General features: G+C 51.7%; 1 protein-coding gene across 3 annotated transcripts in view; it reads left to right on the plus strand.

The window, feature by feature from the left end:
* The window catches only part of GTSE1 (G2 and S-phase expressed 1), a 34467-nt gene extending 15704 nt beyond the window's left edge, over window positions 1-18763 (plus strand). For 2 of the 3 annotated variants that reach the window (XM_019018766.3, XM_055374361.1), the window contains exons 5-12: window positions 13-177; window positions 1777-1900; window positions 3930-4310; window positions 11146-11218; window positions 14397-14615; window positions 16635-16836; window positions 17319-17528; window positions 18008-18763. In XM_019018766.3, the coding sequence (XP_018874311.2) occupies window positions 13-177; window positions 1777-1900; window positions 3930-4310; window positions 11146-11218; window positions 14397-14615; window positions 16635-16836; window positions 17319-17528; window positions 18008-18091 (1458 nt within the window). In that variant the 3' untranslated portion in view covers window positions 18092-18763. The remainder of the gene's footprint in view (window positions 1-12; window positions 178-1776; window positions 1901-3929; window positions 4311-11145; window positions 11219-14396; window positions 14616-16634; window positions 16837-17318; window positions 17529-18007) is intronic. The other variant, XM_055374362.1, reaches the window with a different exon arrangement.
* Window positions 18764-19094: the final 331 nt, after the last annotated feature.

Genomic DNA, 19094 nt, shown 5'->3' on the forward strand with positions numbered 1-19094 from the left:
TAAAATTTTCAGCCCAAGAAAGAGATTCCAGCTAGTCCTTCCAGGACAAAAATCCCAGCTGAGAAGGAATCCCACCGGGATGTTCTCCCTGACAAACCTGCCCCGGGTGCTGTCAGTGTGCCGGCTGCCGGAAGCCACTTGGGCCAGGGCAAGCGGGCGATCCCTGTTCCAAACAAGGTGAGTTGGCTGCTGGGGCCCAGACTTGTGGTTGCTGGGAATGGGGTGGCAGCTGTGTGTACAAGTGCTTTGGATTAAAATCCCAGCATTTTGGGAGGCCAAGGTGGGAGGATCACTTGAGCCCGGGAGTTCAAGACTAGCCTGAGCAACATGATGAAACCCATCTCTACAAAAAATACAAAAATTAGCTGGGCATGGTGGTGGGCAACGGCAGTCCCAGCTACTCGGGAGGCTGAGGTGTGGGATGATTGCTTGAGCCCAGGAGGTCGAGGCTGCAGTGAGTCATAATCACGCCACTGCACTCCAGGTTGGGTGACAGAACGAGACCCTGTCTCAAAAAAAAAAAAAAAAAAGAGGTGGAAAAGTTGAAAATACACCCACAAGAGGCAGTCTGCAAAATACATGCAAAGAATACTGGCTTCACAGTGTGCACTGATGGCTAGCTTCTGCCCTGGGAGCTGTGTGGGTTGGGAAAAGTCAGCGTCTCGGAGCCCCGGTTTGTAGGTGGGGATATTCCGTTTCCCTCATGTAGGGTTCTTGAACAGATGACATGAGATGTTGATGTTTTGAAAACAGCAGCTGGGTGCAGTGGCTCACACATGTAATCTCAGCACTTTGGGAGGCTGAGGCGGGAGGATCACTTGAGCCCAGGAGTTTGAGACCAGCCTGGGCAACATAGTGAGGCCCCCATCTCCATTAAAAAATAAAAATCAGCCAGGCATGGTGGTGCATGCCTGTGGTCCCAGCTATTTGGGAGGTTGAGGTGGGAGGATTGCTTGAGCCCAGGAGGTCAAGGCTGCAGTCAGCTGTGATCATGCCACTGCATTCCATTCCAGCCTGGGCAACAGAGTGAGACCCTGTCTAAAAAAAAAAAAAAAAAAAAAAAAAAAGAAAAGAAAGAAAGAAAATTGCGGTTCCTCACAGGCATGGAGACTACCAGCCACGTCTTTGCCACTTATTTTCTGGCATTGGCGGTAAACCAAGCTGTGTGTACTGGCAGTTCTTGTTAAAACTGCCCAAAGCTGGGCCCTGCAGCTGCTGACTCATGGGGTCTGGGTTGGGGCCCCAAATCTGCATTTCTGCTAGCTCCCTAATGTGGTCCTCATGCAGGGGTTTGAAGACTACACTTTGAGAAGTGCTGCTTGACTTTTTTCTTCTTTAAGTTCAAGATGATAATTATTAGATTATTTTAAAATAGTAAAAACACCAACTTTTGTTGTTGTTGTTGTTGTTGTTGAGACGGAGTCTCACTCTGTCGCCCAGGCTGTAGTGCAATGGCACGAGCTCAGCTCACTACAACCTCCACCTCCTGGGTTCAAGCAATTCTCCTACCTTAGCCTCCCGAGTAGCTGGGACTACAGGTGCCTGCCACCATGCCCAGCTAGTTTTTATATTTTTAGTAGAGACAGGGTTTCACCATATTGGCCAGGCTGGTCTCAGACTCCTGACCTTGTGATCCTCCGGCCTCAGCCTCCCAAAGTGCTGGGATTACAGGCGTGAGCCACTGTGCCCAGCCAAAATCCCCTTACTTTTGCAGACACAAGTAATAGGTAAATAATGAGATCTTTGCTGATTCTGTTTTTTCACATTTTGCCCCAGTTGGGGCTGAAGAAGACCCTGTTAAAAGCACCCGGCTCTACCAGCAATCTCGCAAGGAAGTCCTCCTCGGGGCCTGTTTGGAGCGGGGCATCCAGTGCGTGCACATCCCCAGCAGCGGGCAAAGGTGAGGCAGCCGGCATCATGCTTGGACCCACATCTGGCCAGGTGAGGCCTGGAGTGCTGCTCAGGCCTTGGAGACTGTTTCTACAGAACCACTTAGGCTTGGCAGGACGTCCCGGAGGGCGTGCTGTGTGCGGTGGACCAGGCTGTGGACTGAGTTGCTGTACCTGCCCTCAGTGCCTCTGTCCCATGAGGAGGGCACACTCAGATGGGTGGCTTCAGTCTACGGGGTACACATGGCCAGAAAGCGTGTATGATACCCCGTGCCTGAGAACATGGAAGGACACTGGAATCACCCTCATGTCCATGTCATGAGACACCTGTTTTAAAATAGGACTATTCCAGATAATTTAGGGCGTATGGCCCCCATAACTCCTGGGTGCCTGTTTAAATCCATGCTCCCACACCTGTTTGAGGTCAAGCCACATTTCAACCTTGCCAAGGCACAGCTGCCATCTAGTGGTAAGGGAAAGCCTTCGCCTTTCTGCTCTTCAGAGTGAAATCCTCTTCGAGGTGCATTGGCCATGTGGCGTCTCGGGGCTGTTCAGGGCAGCATGGTGTGGATTGTGTTCACAAAATGTGAAAAGTGGGCCGGGCGCAGGGGCTCACGCCTGTGATCCCAGCACTTTGGCAGGCCAAGATGGGTGGATCGCTTGACCCCTGGAGTTTGAGACCAGCCTGGCCAACATGGTGAAACCCTGTCTCTACTAAAGACACAAAAACTAGCCGGGCATGGTGGCGGGTGCCTGTAGTCCCAGCTACTCGGGAAACTGGGCCACGAGAATCGCTTGAACGCGGGAGGCAGAGGTTACCATGAGCTGAGATTGCATCACTGCACTCCGTCTCAAAAAAAAAAAAAAAAAAAAATGATAAGTGTGAACTCTCTAATCAGATTGATCTGATCTGGAATTCTGACTCTGCCATTCTGTGATTAAGAGAGGTTCGTGTCCTTATCTTTATAGACTGAGGTGATGACCTCCTGAGCTCAAGCAATCCTCCCACCTCAGCCTCCTGAGTAGCTGGGACTACAGGCACATGCCACCACACCCAGCTAATTTTTGTGGGGTTTTTTTTTTTTTGAGATGGAGTCTCGCTCTATTGCCAGGTTGGAGTGCAGTGGCACAATCTTGGCTTGCTGCAACCTCTGCCTCCCGGGTTCAAGTGATTCTCCTGCCTCAGCCTCCCAAGTAGCTGGGACTACAGGCACCTGCCACCACGCCCGGCTAATTTTTGTATTTTTAGGAGTGACGGGGTTTCACCATGTTGGCCAGGATGGTCTCGATCTCTTGACCTCGTGATCCGCCTGCCTTGGCCTCCCAAAGTGCTAGGATTACAGGCACGAGCCACTGCGCCTGGCCCACATTTTTGTGTTTTTTGTAGAGAGGATGGTCTCACTATATTAGCCAGGCTGGTCTCGAACTCCTGGCCTCGAGTGATCTCCTGCCTTGGCCTCCCAAAGTGTTTGGATTACAGGCGTGAGCCACCACTCCTGGGCCTAAAGTTTTTCTTTAAGAATCCTTTACCAGATCGTCTGCATATATTGGTAGCTTAGTATTTATTACCCTAGTTTATCTGGTCTTCTATTTTAAATAGTGCTTATGGTTAATATGACCCAGCCTCCTTGTAATTTTAAAGGAATCAACCAGTAACAATTGTGTCTTTTTTCCTTGTTCCCTGCCCACCTCTGTGACCAGACAGGTGAGACATGTGACTAGACTATCCCCTTCCATCTGCTCAACTAATGTAGATTTCTCCTGCCAACATAATCAACGAAGATTGGAGAGCTTGAATTTATGCATGCTTATGTACACGTTAGTAATTATTTTGAGAATAAGTACCTTAGAATACACTCAGCTAAGCTAAAAGCTGCCTGAGCCATCCTGTGTTTGATGATGTTGCCTGAAGGGCTTATAGAATATTGTTAATGTGTCTTATGTTTAAGGTAGATATGCTAAAGACAGCATAACTTCTGTGTTTGTTAAATAGCTTCATAATTTTATAATAATGTGATTTTTGTGTGTATACCCTTCTAGCTAAATCAAGTGAATTTGCAAGTATTCCTGCAAATAGCTCCCGGCCTCTGTCAAACATCAGCAAGTCAGGCAGAATGGGACCCGCCATGCTGCGGTCAGCTCTGCCTGCAGGCCCTGTGGGGGCATCCTCCTGGCAAGCCAAGCGGGTCGATGTTTCTGAGCTGGCAGCGGAGCAGCTCACGGCACCCGCCTCAGCATCCCCCACCCAACCCCAGACTCCAGAAGGTGGCGGCCAGTGGCTGAACTCCAGTTGCACTTGGTCAGAATCTTCTCAATTGAATAAGACTAGAAGTATCAGACGGCAAGATTCCTATCTAAATTCCAAGACAAAGGTTATGCCTACTCCTACAAATCAATTTAAAATTCCTAAGTTTTCTATTGGTGAGTAATAGATACATTTTAATGTGTCTTTAAAAAATACTGAAGAAATTGCATTTAAAGTTTTAAACAATTATTGATGGCAGTGATGGTGTTTTTAGTTCTTTCCTCCAACAGTGCTTTCAGGTGTGACCCGCTGTCTTCTCGCCCACGTTGTTTTGGGGGGTCAGTGGAGGCTCCCCGAATGTCTTACGTTCGTTCCTGTGTGTGTGACACCCCGGTGCTCGTAGGCTGCTTGTAAGGTTTTCTCTTTAGTGTTACTGTCGGCAATTTGATTATTATGTGCTTTGAGGTGGCTTTCTTTGCCTTTATCCCGCTGAGGGTTTCTTAAGCTTCTTTGATCTGTGGGTTGGTTTTTTTCATCAAATTTGGAAAACGTTGGACATTATTTCTTCAGCTATCTTTTCCTCTTTCCACTTTATTTCCTAGGACTCTAATCACATCCATTTCAGGCCTCTTGACGTTGTCTCACAGGACACCGAAGCTCTGTTCTTTTTTTTATTTCAGCCTTTTTTCTTTTTCTTGTCTTTTTTCTTTTCTTTCTTTCTCTTTTTTTTTTGTTTTTTGTTTTTTGAGACGGAGTCTCGCTCTGTCACCCAGTGTGGAATGCAGTGGCGCAATCTCGGCTCACTGTAACCTCCACCTACCGAGTTCAAGCAATTCTCCTGCCTCAGCCTCCCGAGTAGCTGGGATTACAGGTGCCCACCACCACACCCGGCTAATTTTTTTTTTGTATTTTTGGTAGAGACGGGGTTTCGCTATGTTGGACAGGCTGGTCTCGAACTCCTGACCTCAAGTGACCCACCCATCTCGGCCTCTCAAACTGCTGGGATTACAGGCGTGAGCCACCATGCCCGGCCCAGCCTTTTTCCTTGAGCTACGGTTTGGGTAGTTTCTGTTGTCAGATATCATTTCTTCTGCAGTGCCTAATAGCTGTGAAGCCCATCCAGTTAACTTCGTTTCTAACATAATAGTTTCCCCTTATTTCTTCTCATGGTACTTGGGTTTTCTTTTACATCCTCGTGAGCAAATTGATAATGGTTTTAGGGTCTACGATTCTTCTCATACCATCTTCCCCATCATTTTGGGGTCTGTTTCGACTGACTAATTTTGTTTCTGGGTTTTGGCCTCATTTTCCTGCCTCTACATTTTTCACAAGTTTTTCTTGGTTGTTGGATATTGTCAGGTGTACACTTTTGAATGTCTCGATTTTGTTGTCTTTCTCTGAGGAGTTGGGTTGGGCTTGGCAGGCAGTTAAGGTACAGATCATCCTTCCGAGGCTTTTTATGCTTTGAAGTGGTGGGTCTAGCATAGCCTTTCCGCCTCCTGCCACCGGCGTCCTTCCCAAGGCCTCTGCTGCACACCCGTGTGTCCCGCAAGGCCCGCGAGACCCCTGCACTCCCGCTGCTGCAAGATGACGCCTTCTCGGCCCTGTGAGCTCCGCTCGTTGCTCCCTGGTAAGACGGCGGTTTCTCGGCCCTGTGAGCTCCGCTAGTTGCTCCCTGGTAGTTGCTCTTCTCTTGACCTTGAGGACGCCTGCCCTGCACCTGTGCACTGCCTGGTGCTCAGCCAGAGACTCGAGATTCCCCTTGGGTTCCTAGAGCTCGTTCTGTCGGAGTAGCCACCTCCTCTCTAGTTTCTGGCCCTCAGATTGCAGCCACCTCAGCCTCCTGAGCTCCAGCCACTGCCTTCTCCAGTCAGTGAGGCCACTGGCCCCAGCAGGTGTCTGGCCATTAGTGGGTGGGTGTTTGTAAAGTTTTCATGAGTTTCTTGAACAGTTGTGTGCAATGCAGAAAGTTCTCAGAGCTGACTTAAGGTGAGGGGAGCGTCCTGGCCTCCTCTGTCAGGCAGATCTGCCCTCTGGGTGCTTGAGGATTTTAAGTTCTGGCAGTGCCGGCCAGCACGGGCAGCCTGCAACTCCCAGAAACTGCATTCTGAGTCCTGCTGTAGGAACAAGCTGTTCTGCTGAGTGTCTTCTCTGTGCTGCAATGGTTTGGGGGACAAGGGACATCATTGATAAGACAGACCTACTCTCACGGAATTTCTGTTTAATAGGAAAAGATACGAATGTTATCAGATGAGCAGGCCTGCAGATCCTAGCACAACAAAACGACTAAGGGAAGATGGTATCCTGGAGCTGGCGTGTTTGGGGAGGAATTTGCATCGGGTGGTTCTTTGGCAAAGATGGTCAGGAGGTGACACAGGACTGAGATCTGAACCAGGAGACTGAGGCAGCCGGTAGGAAAGTGCAAGGGGGAGCACTCCAGGCAGAGGCAACGGCGAGTGCAGAGGTCCTGGGACAGGAAAGCGCGGGGCGCGCTCCGGGAGGAGCATGGGGGCCGGAGGGTGGGAGTGCAGCCGCTGCGGTTGGGATTCCGCGTAGACGTGCGACAGCTGGTCAGTACTCCTTGGTGTCAGGGACCCAGGCTTCCTCCATTCTGTGTTGCTGTGATGAGCTTCTCATCCTCGTGGTCTAGTGTGGCTGCACCGGCTCTGGCCCTCATACCTCCCAGCAGGAAGCCTTCTTCTAGGTGAAGAGGAGCAAATCCCCACCTTTCAAGGACCCTCACTGCAAGTTGTCCCTGTGACTCCGTTTGTGTCCCATTGATCACGACGCTTCCCTGCACAGGATGCTAGGACACGTTGTCTTTATTCTGCACACAGCTGAAATTTCTTACTGAGAAGAGGAAAGTTGCTGTTGAACAAAAACTAGCAACCTCAGCCAGTCAGTGACCGAGGGGCACGGTAAGAAGACATGAAGACGGAGGGGCAGCCCGAGGCCGGCTCCCAGAGCACCGTGTGACCAGAGCGGACCCTGGAGTACCGTCAGTGCAGGAGGATGTGCATACGAGAGATCAGAGCAGAGCGACTTGACCTTCAGAAGGTCCCTCCACAGAGGGAAGAGCAGAGTCTCTGGGCCGAAGAGTGGTGGGGAGGGTAATGCGGACCTGGCCCTCACTGTGTTGGGGAGGAAGCTAGTGCTGGGGAAGGAGGCTGGAGTGCTGTGGTCTGCCTGACGTTCTGGTAGCTTAGGGCTCATGTGGCAGTGTAGAGAGGGACTCGAGTGTCCCTGAGGTTCTGGTGGAACCTGGGTGCTGCCACTCATGTGACAGGAGGGCTGGAAGAGGCAGTGGGCAGAGTCCACGGCCCCATTTTGGAAGTAGTGAGGCTGAGAGGCCACTTAGGCTGCAGCTGAGGGGTGGAGCAGGCTGAGAGCTCACAGGAGAAGCCACAGCTGGAGACCTCAGTGTAGGTTTCAACAGCAGAGAGCTGAGTTTGTAGAGATGGGAGCTGTGAGCTGGGCACGGTGGCTCACGCCTGTAATCCTAGCACTTTGGGAGGCCGAGGTGAGCAGATCACCTGAGGTCAGGAGTTCGAGACCAGCCTGGTCAACATGGTGAAACCCTGTCTCTACTAAAAATACAAAAATTAGCCAGGCATGGTGGCGCATGCCTGTAATCCCAGCTACTTGGGAAGCTGAGGCAGGAGAATCACTTGAGCCAGGAGGCAGAGGTTGTAGTGAGCCGAGATGGTGTCACTGCACTGCAGCCTGGGCGACAGAACGAGACTGTCTCAAAAAAAAAAAAAAAAGAAAAGAAAAGAAATGCGAGCTGTGATTGGGTGGGTTCTGCAGGGACACCCTACGGCCCAGGTCACGTGGAGGTGTGTTCAGTAGTGTTTGCTTCCCTTCTGCCTGAATGCCTGGAGCCAGGACGTGCGTCTGCCATGTCTCTCCTGACCACATTGGCACAAGTGTCGGCTGGTCTCCTGGCTGTCGGGCTGCTTGATGCCACAGGACTTCTGCTAATCCCAAATTCCCTGTTGGCTTCGCCCTGTTTCCCAGACCGTGTCCCTGCAGGCTCCTTACGCACCTCTCAGATGTGCATTTCACCTTCAGCAGGCGGTTCCTCCTCTCTCCACAATGCTGGGAATAGGACTGTCTCTTGCACGCCTTTGGTCATTCATCAGGGTCAAAACTGGTCCCACAAACTCAGCACTGGCCGGAAGAGAGGCCCCAAGGGAGCGGCCACGCTGTTGGGAACACACAGCTCTGGGAGGCACGTGGTGGTGCACACTTTTTGGCTGAGAGCACTGGTGGTGTTGCTCATTGGCTGTGACACCAGCCACCTCCAGTCACCGTGGAGGAGAGGTGAGGGCTGAGGGCACTCACAGCGTGGGACCACATGAACGGTGCCCTGTATTGGAGCCTTTCATATGTGCACTTTCTCAAAATATTCGAGGCAAGCAGCATTCTTTGTAAAACAGTCCAGTTACAAATGTTGCTATTTACTATGAGTCCACGCTGCCGGGTCACCCAGAGGATTGAGACTTGGAATTCTGGCTGTGGGCTTTGCCTCCCCGGTACTGGGAGCTGCAGTGGAGACGCGCCGTCCAGGTTTAGGGAAGAGCTGATGTAGGCCTGGGAGGCGTGCGTGCTCAGGCGGCCCTAGGGCAGTCATGAGGGTGTCAGGAGATGGCTTGTTCGTGTTCTGTTTCATAAGAATGACCTTCCGGTGCCACCATGGAGGCTGCTGAAGAGTGCGCTCCACCCAGCTGAGGGAGAGGACAGAGAGGAAGGGGTCTCGGGAGAGAGGGAGCCAACACGGGAGGCGGCAAGGGAGAGGGAGGCGGCAAGGGAGAGGGAGGCGGCAAGGGAGAGGGAGGCGGCAAGGGAGAGGGAGGCGGCAAGGGAGAGAGACGTGGGCTTGCCTCCACACCCGCCAGGAGTGACCAACTTGGGTCTCACAAAGACCTCTGTGAATGGTGCGGGGTCAGTGACCCAAGAATGTTCCCAAAAGACAGGGATTATGGGATGATTTAGTCACAGACCACCCCACCCCATAAAAGAAAACAAACACCAGCCTGGGCGACACAGTGAGACCCCGATTCTGCAAAAAAATTTTCAAAAACATTTAGCTGGGCATGGTGCTGGGCACCTGTAGTCCCAGCTACTTGGGAGACTGAGGCAGGAAGATTGCTTGAACCCAGGAGTTCAAGGCTGCAGTGAGCGGTGATCACGCCACTGCACTCCAGCCTGGGTGACAGAGCAAGACCTTGTTTCTTGTAAGAAAAGAAACAAACAAACCGAAAACGGAGGTGGAGAGAGGGTGGGAGCACGTTTGGCTCAGCTGTGTGCAAGCTGTGCGCCTCTCCAGTGCTGGGGTGAACATGGAGGCCTGGTGAACGCACAGGTGGGGGCGGTGGGGAGGTGTGAGGGGCAGATTCTTAACTCTTATAACAAACGGAGTTTCTGAAGAATGCGGAGGTAGCAATGTGGGTGCGTGATTTAGAAATGAGTGAAGGTAGACATCGCAAGAAGCTGCCAGCACGCTGGAAGCAGAGCTGGGTGTGGTGGGAGACTTGTTTGTCTCATAAAATTTTAACCTTCATTTTTAAAAACTCTGTGCATGAATCACTTTCATAGAGGTGATTTTTAAAAGAATAGGAGAGGCTGGGGCAGTGGCTCACGCCTGTAATCCCAGCACTTTGGGAGGCCGAGGCAGGCAATCACTTGAGGTCAGGAGTTCAAGACCAGCCTGGCCAACATGGCAAAACCCTGTCTCTACTAACAATACAAAAATTAGCCGGGGGTGGTGGCGGGCACCTATAATTCCAGCTACTCAGGAGGCTGAGGCACAAGAATCACTTGAACCCAGGAGGCGGAGGTTGCAGTGAGCCGAGATCATGCCACTGCACTCCAGCCTGGGCGACAGAGAGAGACTCTGTCTCAAAAAAAAAAAAAAAAAAAGAGCAGGAGAGAGGAAATGTAAGTGCAGACAGCCTTTTTGAGGAGATCTGGTTTAAAGCGGGGCAGGGACGTGGGACAGGAGCTTGGGTGCAGGGTCAGGAGGGCGGGCGTGGGCTTGTTAAGATGGAGGGCCCAGCAGCAGCTGTGGTGTTGCCAGAGAGAGGGGCTGTCTGTGGGGGCAGCAGCCTGGACCCTCGCCTGGCCTCCTGGAAGCACCTGTGGAGAAGAGGCCTCAGCTCCAGGCCCCACCCTTCCCTCTTGGTGCTGGGGTAAGGGGCTCTGAGGGACAGCCTCTTTTCCCATGGCTTCCCAGACATAGCAAGGTGTTCCAAGGGGGTCCTGGTGCCTGAGGCTTTGGAGGCCCCAGAGCACATGTGCTGATACTCAAGTGCACACTGGGATTTTCAAGGAGCCAGTATAGTGGAGGAGGAACCATGGAGCCAGTGTCTGGGGGGGTGGTGGCGGGACTGGACCTCCGGGGCCTGTGTTGGGCCTTAGCTCGGTAACGGTGACCCCTTTGCCCTCTGAGCCTGCTTTTCATCCCGTTGTGAATATCAGATGAGATCATACACATGGAAATGCTTGTCAACTAAAACAGCACAAACACAGTGTAATGAATTATTATTATCCCAGTAAAGTCATGGTTTGGGAAAATGAGGGAATGTGGGCTCTGTTGGGCATGCCTGGGAAGCTAAACCCCTGCGGTGTCGTTCCTGTGGGCAAGTGTCTAGCGCATGCAGGTGCCGTCTGACAAGTCGACTTCGCTCTGTGAAGGTCGTGCTTGGCCCTGCTGGGATCTACAGCCAGGGTGGGGCGGCGCAGTGAAGATGGCTCTTCTCTTTCTCCCCCGTGTCCATCCATCAGACCACAGCCTTTGCCTGGGCAGGGGTCCCCGTGTAGGGGTGAATGCCTCTCATGTGGCTGCCTGCAGCAGGGTGGCCCTTTGTGTACTCGTCTGAGCCAGTGCCACCTACACTCAAGTTGGGACAGTGGAGATACTCGGAGAATTGCCCATTCGGTGACGATCCCCCAACAGTAGGTATCCCCCGATCACTTTACCTGACCGCACACTTCCTTTCTTGGACTTAGGTGACTCCCCGGACAGCTCAACACCAAAGCTTTCGCGGGCACAGCGGCCGCAGTCGTGCACGTCAGTTGGCAGGTGAGTGACGTCGGTCCGCTTCCTCTCTTTATTGCTGTAGAATGACTCACGCATCTGCTAACCTCAAGCATTTGGTAACCCTGCAGCCTGGCCTGCGCATCTGGCTTCAACACCAGTCTCTTGTGTGCAGGCCGAGCTCCTGATATGTACCAGCCCCTTTTAGATCTACTGCAGACTTAAGACATCTGAGACTTCCGCGATGCAGTACGGCAGCTCCCAGCCCTGGACTGGTGTGGTTGCCATGCCAGGCTGCACAGCAGAAGTCCCTCCGGCGCTCTTAGGACTGCCCGTGCCCAGCCCACCCCAGGGGTTCTGATTTGGTTCATCTAGGCTGAAGCCCAGCAGCTGGATTTCCTAAAGCTCCTGGGTGACTGTGACTTGTACCGCAGTTGAAGAGCACTGGCGTGGCACCTTGATTCTGACTTGGCTTTTTTTTTCTTTTTGAGACGGAGTCTTGCTCTGTCACCCAGGCTGGAGTGCAGTGGCACGATCTTGGCTCACCGCAAACTCTGCCTCCCGGGTTCACGCCATTCTCCTGCCTCAGCCTCCCTAGTAGCTGGGACTACAGGCACCCGCCACCACACCCGGCTAATTATTTTTGTATTTTTTTTAGTAGAGATGGGGTTTCACCGTGTTAGCCAGGATGGTCTCAATCTCCTGGCCTCGTGATCCGCCTGCCTCTGCCTCCCAAAGTGCTGGGATTACAGGCGTGAGCCACCGTGCCCGGCCTGACTTGGCTTTGAATCCCAGCTCCACCACTTCCTGGTCTTTTATCCAGTTTAAGTTCCCGAATGTTGCCGACCTTTTTCCTCACGTCAAGTAGGGATGGCCCAAGCTCAGCTGGGGCCACTTGCAAGTCTTTTGATGACTCTGGGCTTTAGTTTCCTCCTGTGTGAGCTTGGCACACACTTCGCGAGGTCGAACTAGCCAATCCCTCACGTGCTGCGCCTGGTGCCGTGCTAAGCTGCTGTCCCTCCCACGCATGGTGGTAAAGAGCAAAGACCAGAGCCAGGCAGCCACTGGCCACCTCACTTGCCTCTCTGTGCCTCAGTTTCCTCACCTCACCCAGGGTTACTTTGAGAATTACATTTATTGGAATTTTTCTTTTCTTTTTTTTTTTTGAGACAGAGTCTCACTCTGTCGCCCAGGCTGGAGTGCAGTGGCACGATCTCGGCTCACGGCAAGCTCCGCCTCCTGGGTTCACGCCATTCTCCTGCCTCAGCCTCCCAAGTAGCTGGGACTACAGGTGCCCGCCACCACGCCCGGCTAGTTTTTTGTATTTTTAGTAGAGACGGGGTTTCACTGTGTTAGCCAGGATGGTCTCAATCTCCTGGCCTCGTGATCCACCAGCCTCAGCCTCCCAAAGTGCTGGGATTACAGGCGTGAGCCACCGTGCCTGGCCGGAATTTTTATTTTCACTGGAATTTGTGGTGGGGCTGCCAGAACTTAGCAATAAAGGGAGGAGGGTGGGGAATCCTAGAACTTTGCAGAGAGCAGCAGCTGGGGTTGACAGCAGTTGCTCTCTGGAGTGATTCTGTTTCTCTCTTGATTTCAGCCTCGTTGCTTTTCTTCCATTTAAATAGGCTAGAGTCAGTCTATTTTCAGGCTCCTTTTGAAGAACGTAACAATTGCCCAGAATAGAGCAATAGACAGGTCTCCCTGGCCTCCCGAGGGGCCATGGTGGTGGGATGTCCTTGACTCATTTTATTTTAAAATAATGTCTTTGTCCTTTTTGGGCTACTATAACAAACATTCTATCGACTATGTAGCTTGAACAACAAACATTTGTTTCTCACAATTCTGGAGGCTAGAAATCCAAGATCAAGGCACCTGCAGTTTGGTGTCTGGTGAGGGCCTGTTTCCTGATTCACAGCTGCCGCCTTCTCTGTCTTCACTGGGTTAGGGGTGAACAAGTTTCTTTTATGTTGATTTATTTATTTATTTATTTATTTATTTTGAGATGGAGACTCTCTCTGTCACCTAGGCTGGAGTGCAGTGGCGCGATCTTGGCTCACTGCAACCTCCGCTTCCTACGTTCAAGCAATTCTCCTGCCTCAGCCTCACGAGCAGCTGGGACCACAGGCACATGCCACCACACCCGGCTCATTTTTTGTATTTTTAGTAGAGACGGGGTTTCACCGTGTTAGCCAGGATGGTCTTGATCTCCTGACCTCGTGATCCACCCACCTCGGCCTCCCAAAGTGCTGGGATTACAGGCGTGAGCCACCCACCCGGCCTATGTTTGTTTATTTTTTTGAGACAGGGTCTTGCTCTGTTGCCCAGGCTGGAGTGCAGTAGTGCAATCATGGCTCCCTGTAGCCTCTACCTCCTGGGTTCAAGTCATCCTCACACTCCAGCCTCCTGAGTAGCTGGGACCACAGGTATGCACCAATGTGCCCTCTTTTATAAGGGCACAGATCCCATTCCTGAGGCTTTGGCTCCATGACCTGATCTCCTCCTAAAGGCCCCACCTTCTAATGCCATCACCTTGGGGGCTAGGATTTCAGCACATGAATCTGGGGACACAGACATTCAGTCCACAGCAAATGCCAGTTGACTCAGCCTCTTCTTCATCAACAGCAACACAAGAAAGCAACAGTTAGGCAAGACCCATGGGTAGCCCAAACCACAGGTATTGCCAGGGACGTGAGGGGTGTGAGGACCAAGTGCCCAGCTTCCTCTTCACTCATTTGTGTTCACATCTGATTCAGGCGACCTTAAGCCTGGGTATGAGTGGGCGTGCAGCAAGACCTGCTCCCCCATTCGCTGGCCCACCAGACAGGCTGCGGCTCTGACTTCCTTATGGCAATATCTATGACACCAACTGAAAGATGATTTGCTCAGTCTCTTCTGAACCTCGTGTGAAGTGACATTTAATGGTAGCATCCGTAAAGTGTAATCACATTTGATCAATTTTCTTTTGAGTTGCCTGTGAGGAAGGGCAGTGAAGCCATTCCCACTGGGAGCCCGAAGCCCACGCCAGGATGGGTTGGTAGCAGCTCAGAGCCTTGCCCGCCTTGGGGCCTGTCCCAGGAGAGCAGAGCTCACACAGGCTCCCTGGCTTGGCTCTTCTAGGCTGAAACCAAAGCACTCAGCACTGCATTAGCACAGGCTGAATGATTAGATTTTACTTTTTTTGTGTCATCTCAGCTTACGACATTGATGTTGTGTTTGCCAGGGTCACTGTCCACAGCACCCCAGTTAGACGCTCATCTGGGCCAGCACCACAAAGCCTGCTGAGCGCACGGCGTGTGTCAGCCTTGCCCACACCCGCCAGCCGGCGCTTCTCTGGCCTTCCACCGATGACCCCCAAAACGATGCCCAGGGCCGTGGGCTCTCCCCTGTGTGTGCCAGCTTGGAGACGTTCCTCCGAGCCCCGCAAGAACTCTGCAATGAGGTAAGAAATGAAGGTGGTAATAAATTGGTCTCAAATTCCTAGGCTTGCTGTCCCAGACAGTGACATACCTTTTTCTTGCCTTGCTTCAGGTTTTAGTGAAGTAAATAGTATTTGGAAAGTTTGTTTTTTTTTTCATTGCAAAGAGAAAATGCAATAGACATGAGCATAGAGGAAAATTAAAGGTATTACAAGGAAATACTGTCTGTAATTCTCTGATAATCAATTTGAAAACCTAATGGTTTTCTAAAATTTGCAAGTTATTGGCCAGATGTGGTGGCTCACGCCTGTAATCCCAGCACTTTGGGAGGCCGAGGCAGGCAGACTGCCTGAGCTCAGGAGTTTGAGATCAACCTGGGTAACATGGCAAAACCCCATCTCTACAAAAAATACAAAAATAAGCTAGGTGTGGTGGCGTGCACTGTAGTCCCAGCTATTTAGGGGGCTGAGGTGGGAGGATCACTTGAGCCCAGGAGGTTGAGGCTGCAGTGAGCTGAAATTGCCCCGTTGCACTCCAGCCTGGGGGACAGAGTGAGACCCCGTCTGTAAAAATTAAATTAAAATAAATAAAATAAAATTTATCTAAATTGACCCAGAACACATGAAGTAAGCCATAGCTGGAGCTCAGAAATGATTAAAGATTGAAAAAGGCACCTGATTCCAATGAAGTCACACCTCAGTCGTGTATAACCTTTGAAACAGATCATGCTAGTGTGTAAAGTTAACTATCTTAGCCGGGCGCGGTGGCTCACGCCTGTAATCCCAGCACTTTGGGAGCCCGAGGTGGGCAGATCACGAGGTCAGGAGTTCGAGACCAACCTGGCCAACATGGTGAGACCCTGTCTGTACTAAAAATACAAAAATTAGCTGGGCATCATGGTGGCATGCGCCTGTAATCCCAGCTACTCAGGAGGCTGAGGCAGGAGAATCACTTGATCCTGGGAGGCAGAGGTTGGGGTGAGCCAAGATCGTACCACTGCACTCCAGCCTGTGCAACAGAGACCCTGTCTCAAAAAAACGAAAAACAAAACAAAACAAAAAACCATATATAATATCCGTGTATTTATACACAAATTACATATTTTTATATATCTTATGTTTCTGTGTATGTACATCTACCAACAGTAGGTGTTGACCCTGTGTGTATCTATGTAGTTCTATGATAATGCAGAAGACTCTGGAAGAAAATATGCTGGCATGTGTGTGCATTACAGAGGGAGAGGGAAAGGCATGGAATGCCAAAGAGAAAATGAGAAACAAGGCCTCACTGAAAACACCAGATCTGATATATAAATAGGAATATGTGTTTAACTATCTTGTATGTTTGTAAGTGTAAATGTAGAAACAAAATTCTGCTTGTTTTTGGAATTTTCTTATGAAACCTCTGAAGTATTAAAAAGAAGGTACTCTGTGTTTGTTGATGGACCTGCGGCTTTGCTGGGTTTCCGGAAGGAATTCAGTTTTGCGTGGCAGGTACTCGAGGACCTGTGGGCAGCAGGCAAGCCCAGCAGCACCCGTGCGGGGTCCTGTGGGAGACGCCATTGGAGAGCTGGTGTGGGCAGCCTGTACCCGGGGCCTCAGCCCTGATCAGGGCACTGGGCAGCAGGGAGGGGGCATCTGGGGCAGGAGGAGCCAGCTGCATAGGCCTAGGAGAAGCCCCCCACTAGCTGCATGCGAGGAGGAGCTGGCCGTGGCTCGAGGAGGGGTCCCTGTGTGAGGTCTGGGCTCCCTTCAGGAGGTGACGGGCATGTGCATTACCTCGTGTTTAGTAACTAGAAAGAAAGGGGCTAACATCAGCCCCTGATGATGCTGGACAGCTAAGATTTGTGAGCTGAGAGGAACTGGAGAGATCACTGAGCCCCTTCCATACACAGGAAACTGGCGGTCTGGAGGGTGAAGGCCCTAGAGCCGGGACGCACTCCACCCAGGACACTGTTCCTCCAGAGTGACCTGCTTCCCACATCAGCCAAGTGAACGAGCATTTTAGAGACATTTCCTCATAAGTTTTTTTCCTTCCCACAGAACTGAACCAACAAGGGAGAGCAACAGAAAGACAGATTCCAGGCTGGTGGATGTGTCCCCTGACAGGGGTTCTCCTCCTTCCCGTGTGCCTCAGGCACTTAACTTTTCTCCAGAGGAAAGCGATTCTACTTTCTCCAAAAGTACTGCCACAGAAGTAGCTCGGGAGGAAGCCAAGCCGGGTGGAGATGCAGCCCCTAGTGAGGTGGGCAGAACGGGCGCAGCTGGGTTCTGTTAGCTGAGATTCCTGGAGGCTGCTCGGGAAGCCCGTGGAACCCAGGGCTGTGGCTGGCGGAGTTCCCTGCCATGCTTCATCCTGGGGCCAGTGCCTCCGTGCCAAGCAACCCAAAGGGAGGCAGTCAGGACTTCCAGGCCTCCAGGGGAGAAAAAAGTAACACCTTTGCCCTGCATTTGACTAAGGCGAGGGTCAGGGATCAAAGCTGAGGAAGCGGGAAGCAGGGTGGCAGGAGCTGGTGGCTGCTGGTGAGCGGGTATGGAGAGGGAGGTGGGCGACAGTCAGAGAGGCACGGCCCACCCCATACAGAGCCTCCTTCCACCAAGGCCCCGCCTGATTCCTTGGCTTTCCAAACCGCCAGCCCACCTGGAACATGAGCAAAGCTCACATTCTCCCAAGATGGTTGCCAGAAAGATGCTGGACTTTGCTCTTAACCTTGGTTTTGTACCCAGGCTCTTCTTGTAGATATCAAACTGGACCCACTTGCGGTCACTCCAGATGCTGCAAGCCAGCCCCTCATTGACCTTCCTCTCATCGACTTCTGCGATACCCCAGAAGCACACGTGGCTGTGGGATCTGAAAGCAGGCCTCTGATCGACCTCATGACAAACACTCCAGACATGAATAAAAATGTGGCCAAACCTTCACCGGTGGTGGGACAGGTGAGAAGTGGCAGGTGGTTCATGTTGACTCAGCCCTGGGTGTCCTCAGTTCTGGGATTGTTCATCCTCCCAGGGCCATCGTGGGACCCTTGAGAGTGGCTGTTGAGTCTTCTCAGCTACACACCTCAGGGCAGGATGCACCTTTGGCAGCCTGAGCTTCTCAAAGATCAGCTGCCTCTGAGGTGCCCTGCCAGGACCCTGCCAGCTCTTGTTGGACAGGGACCGCCTCTCTCCCGCCCATAGATCCCAGGGCCAGATGTGGGACAGAGGAATGTGCATGGTGGGGGCCTGGGTTTCTCCGTGTGTGTCCTGTCTCCTTCCAGCTTCTTAGACGTGGTGGCCCAGAGTGCTTTTCAGTGCACCCGAGCCAGGATGAGCGAGCGGCTGTGATGACCCACGCAGCCAGTCCTCTGTGCAGGGAGGGGAAGGGAGGCCCTAGCCGGATCCACACTCACCTCCTCCACTCTGCTCTCTTCCAGCTCATAGACCTGAGCTCCCCTCTGATCCAGCTGAGCCCTGAGGCTGACAAGGAGAACGTGGATTCCCCACTCCTCAAGTTCTAAGCAGAACCAAATCCTTTGCCTTGAAAGAACAGCCCTAAAGTGGTTTTCAACCCTCAGAAACAAGCTTTAGGCTGGTCGCAGTGGCTTACACTTGTAACCCTAGAACTTGGGAGGCCGAGGTGGGCGGATTACTTGAGCCCAGGAGTTCGGGACCAGCCTGGGCAATATAGTGAGACCCCTGTCCCTACAAAAAATACAAAAATTAGCCGGGTGTGGTAGTGCATGCCTGTAGTCCCAGCTACTTGGGAGGCTGAAGTGGGAGGATGGCCTGAGCTCAAGGAGATGCAGGCTGCAGTGGGCTGTGATTGTGCCACTGCACTCCAGCCTGGGCACCAATGTGAGAACCTGTCTTGGAAAAAAAAAAAGAAACATGTTTTAGTAGAAGTTTTATTTGAAAAAGAAAAATAAGCATAAAGATATTCCCAGTGCTGGAGAGGGTGGGCTGAGGGACTGGGGCCAGCACGGACCACCCAAGGCCTCTGCTTCCCGCCGCCACTCTCCTCGCTGCCATTCTCTGGGCTGGAATGTGAAGCCTCAGTCACTCTAAATGAAGAATTTTCTTTTGAATGTTTTGTATGTAAAATAGCAAGTGGCTATTTTTAAAGTTGTTTGTATAAATAGATATTCTAGATTTACATTAAATTGTAAAATAAATGGACTTATTGAAGCATATCTTGATTTTTAAGCTTATCTTGATTTTCAAACATGCATGGCTATTTTTATCACTCTAATCAGTAAGGCTACTATCCAGACTCGAATGCTTTCATACAAGTGATTTTCAAAAATTAGTCAATAAAAATTGATGTCGGTGCAGGCCCAGGCCCGCCCCCAGATACACTAGTTTCTAGGTCTGGGGCCAGCCTAGTAATTGTTACTAGGCACACAGGTGATGCTGACTCGATGGCCTGAGACGCACCCCTTAAGAAGCTGCTCTGGGGAGACGAGGGTATGAGTGGAAAGAGGATGGGCGAGGAGGCCGGGCTTACCTGAACACTAGGGTGAT

This window comes from Gorilla gorilla, chromosome 23 (genome assembly GCF_029281585.2).
Source record: "Gorilla gorilla gorilla isolate KB3781 chromosome 23, NHGRI_mGorGor1-v2.1_pri, whole genome shotgun sequence".
Taxonomy (NCBI): Eukaryota; Metazoa; Chordata; class Mammalia; order Primates; family Hominidae; genus Gorilla; species Gorilla gorilla.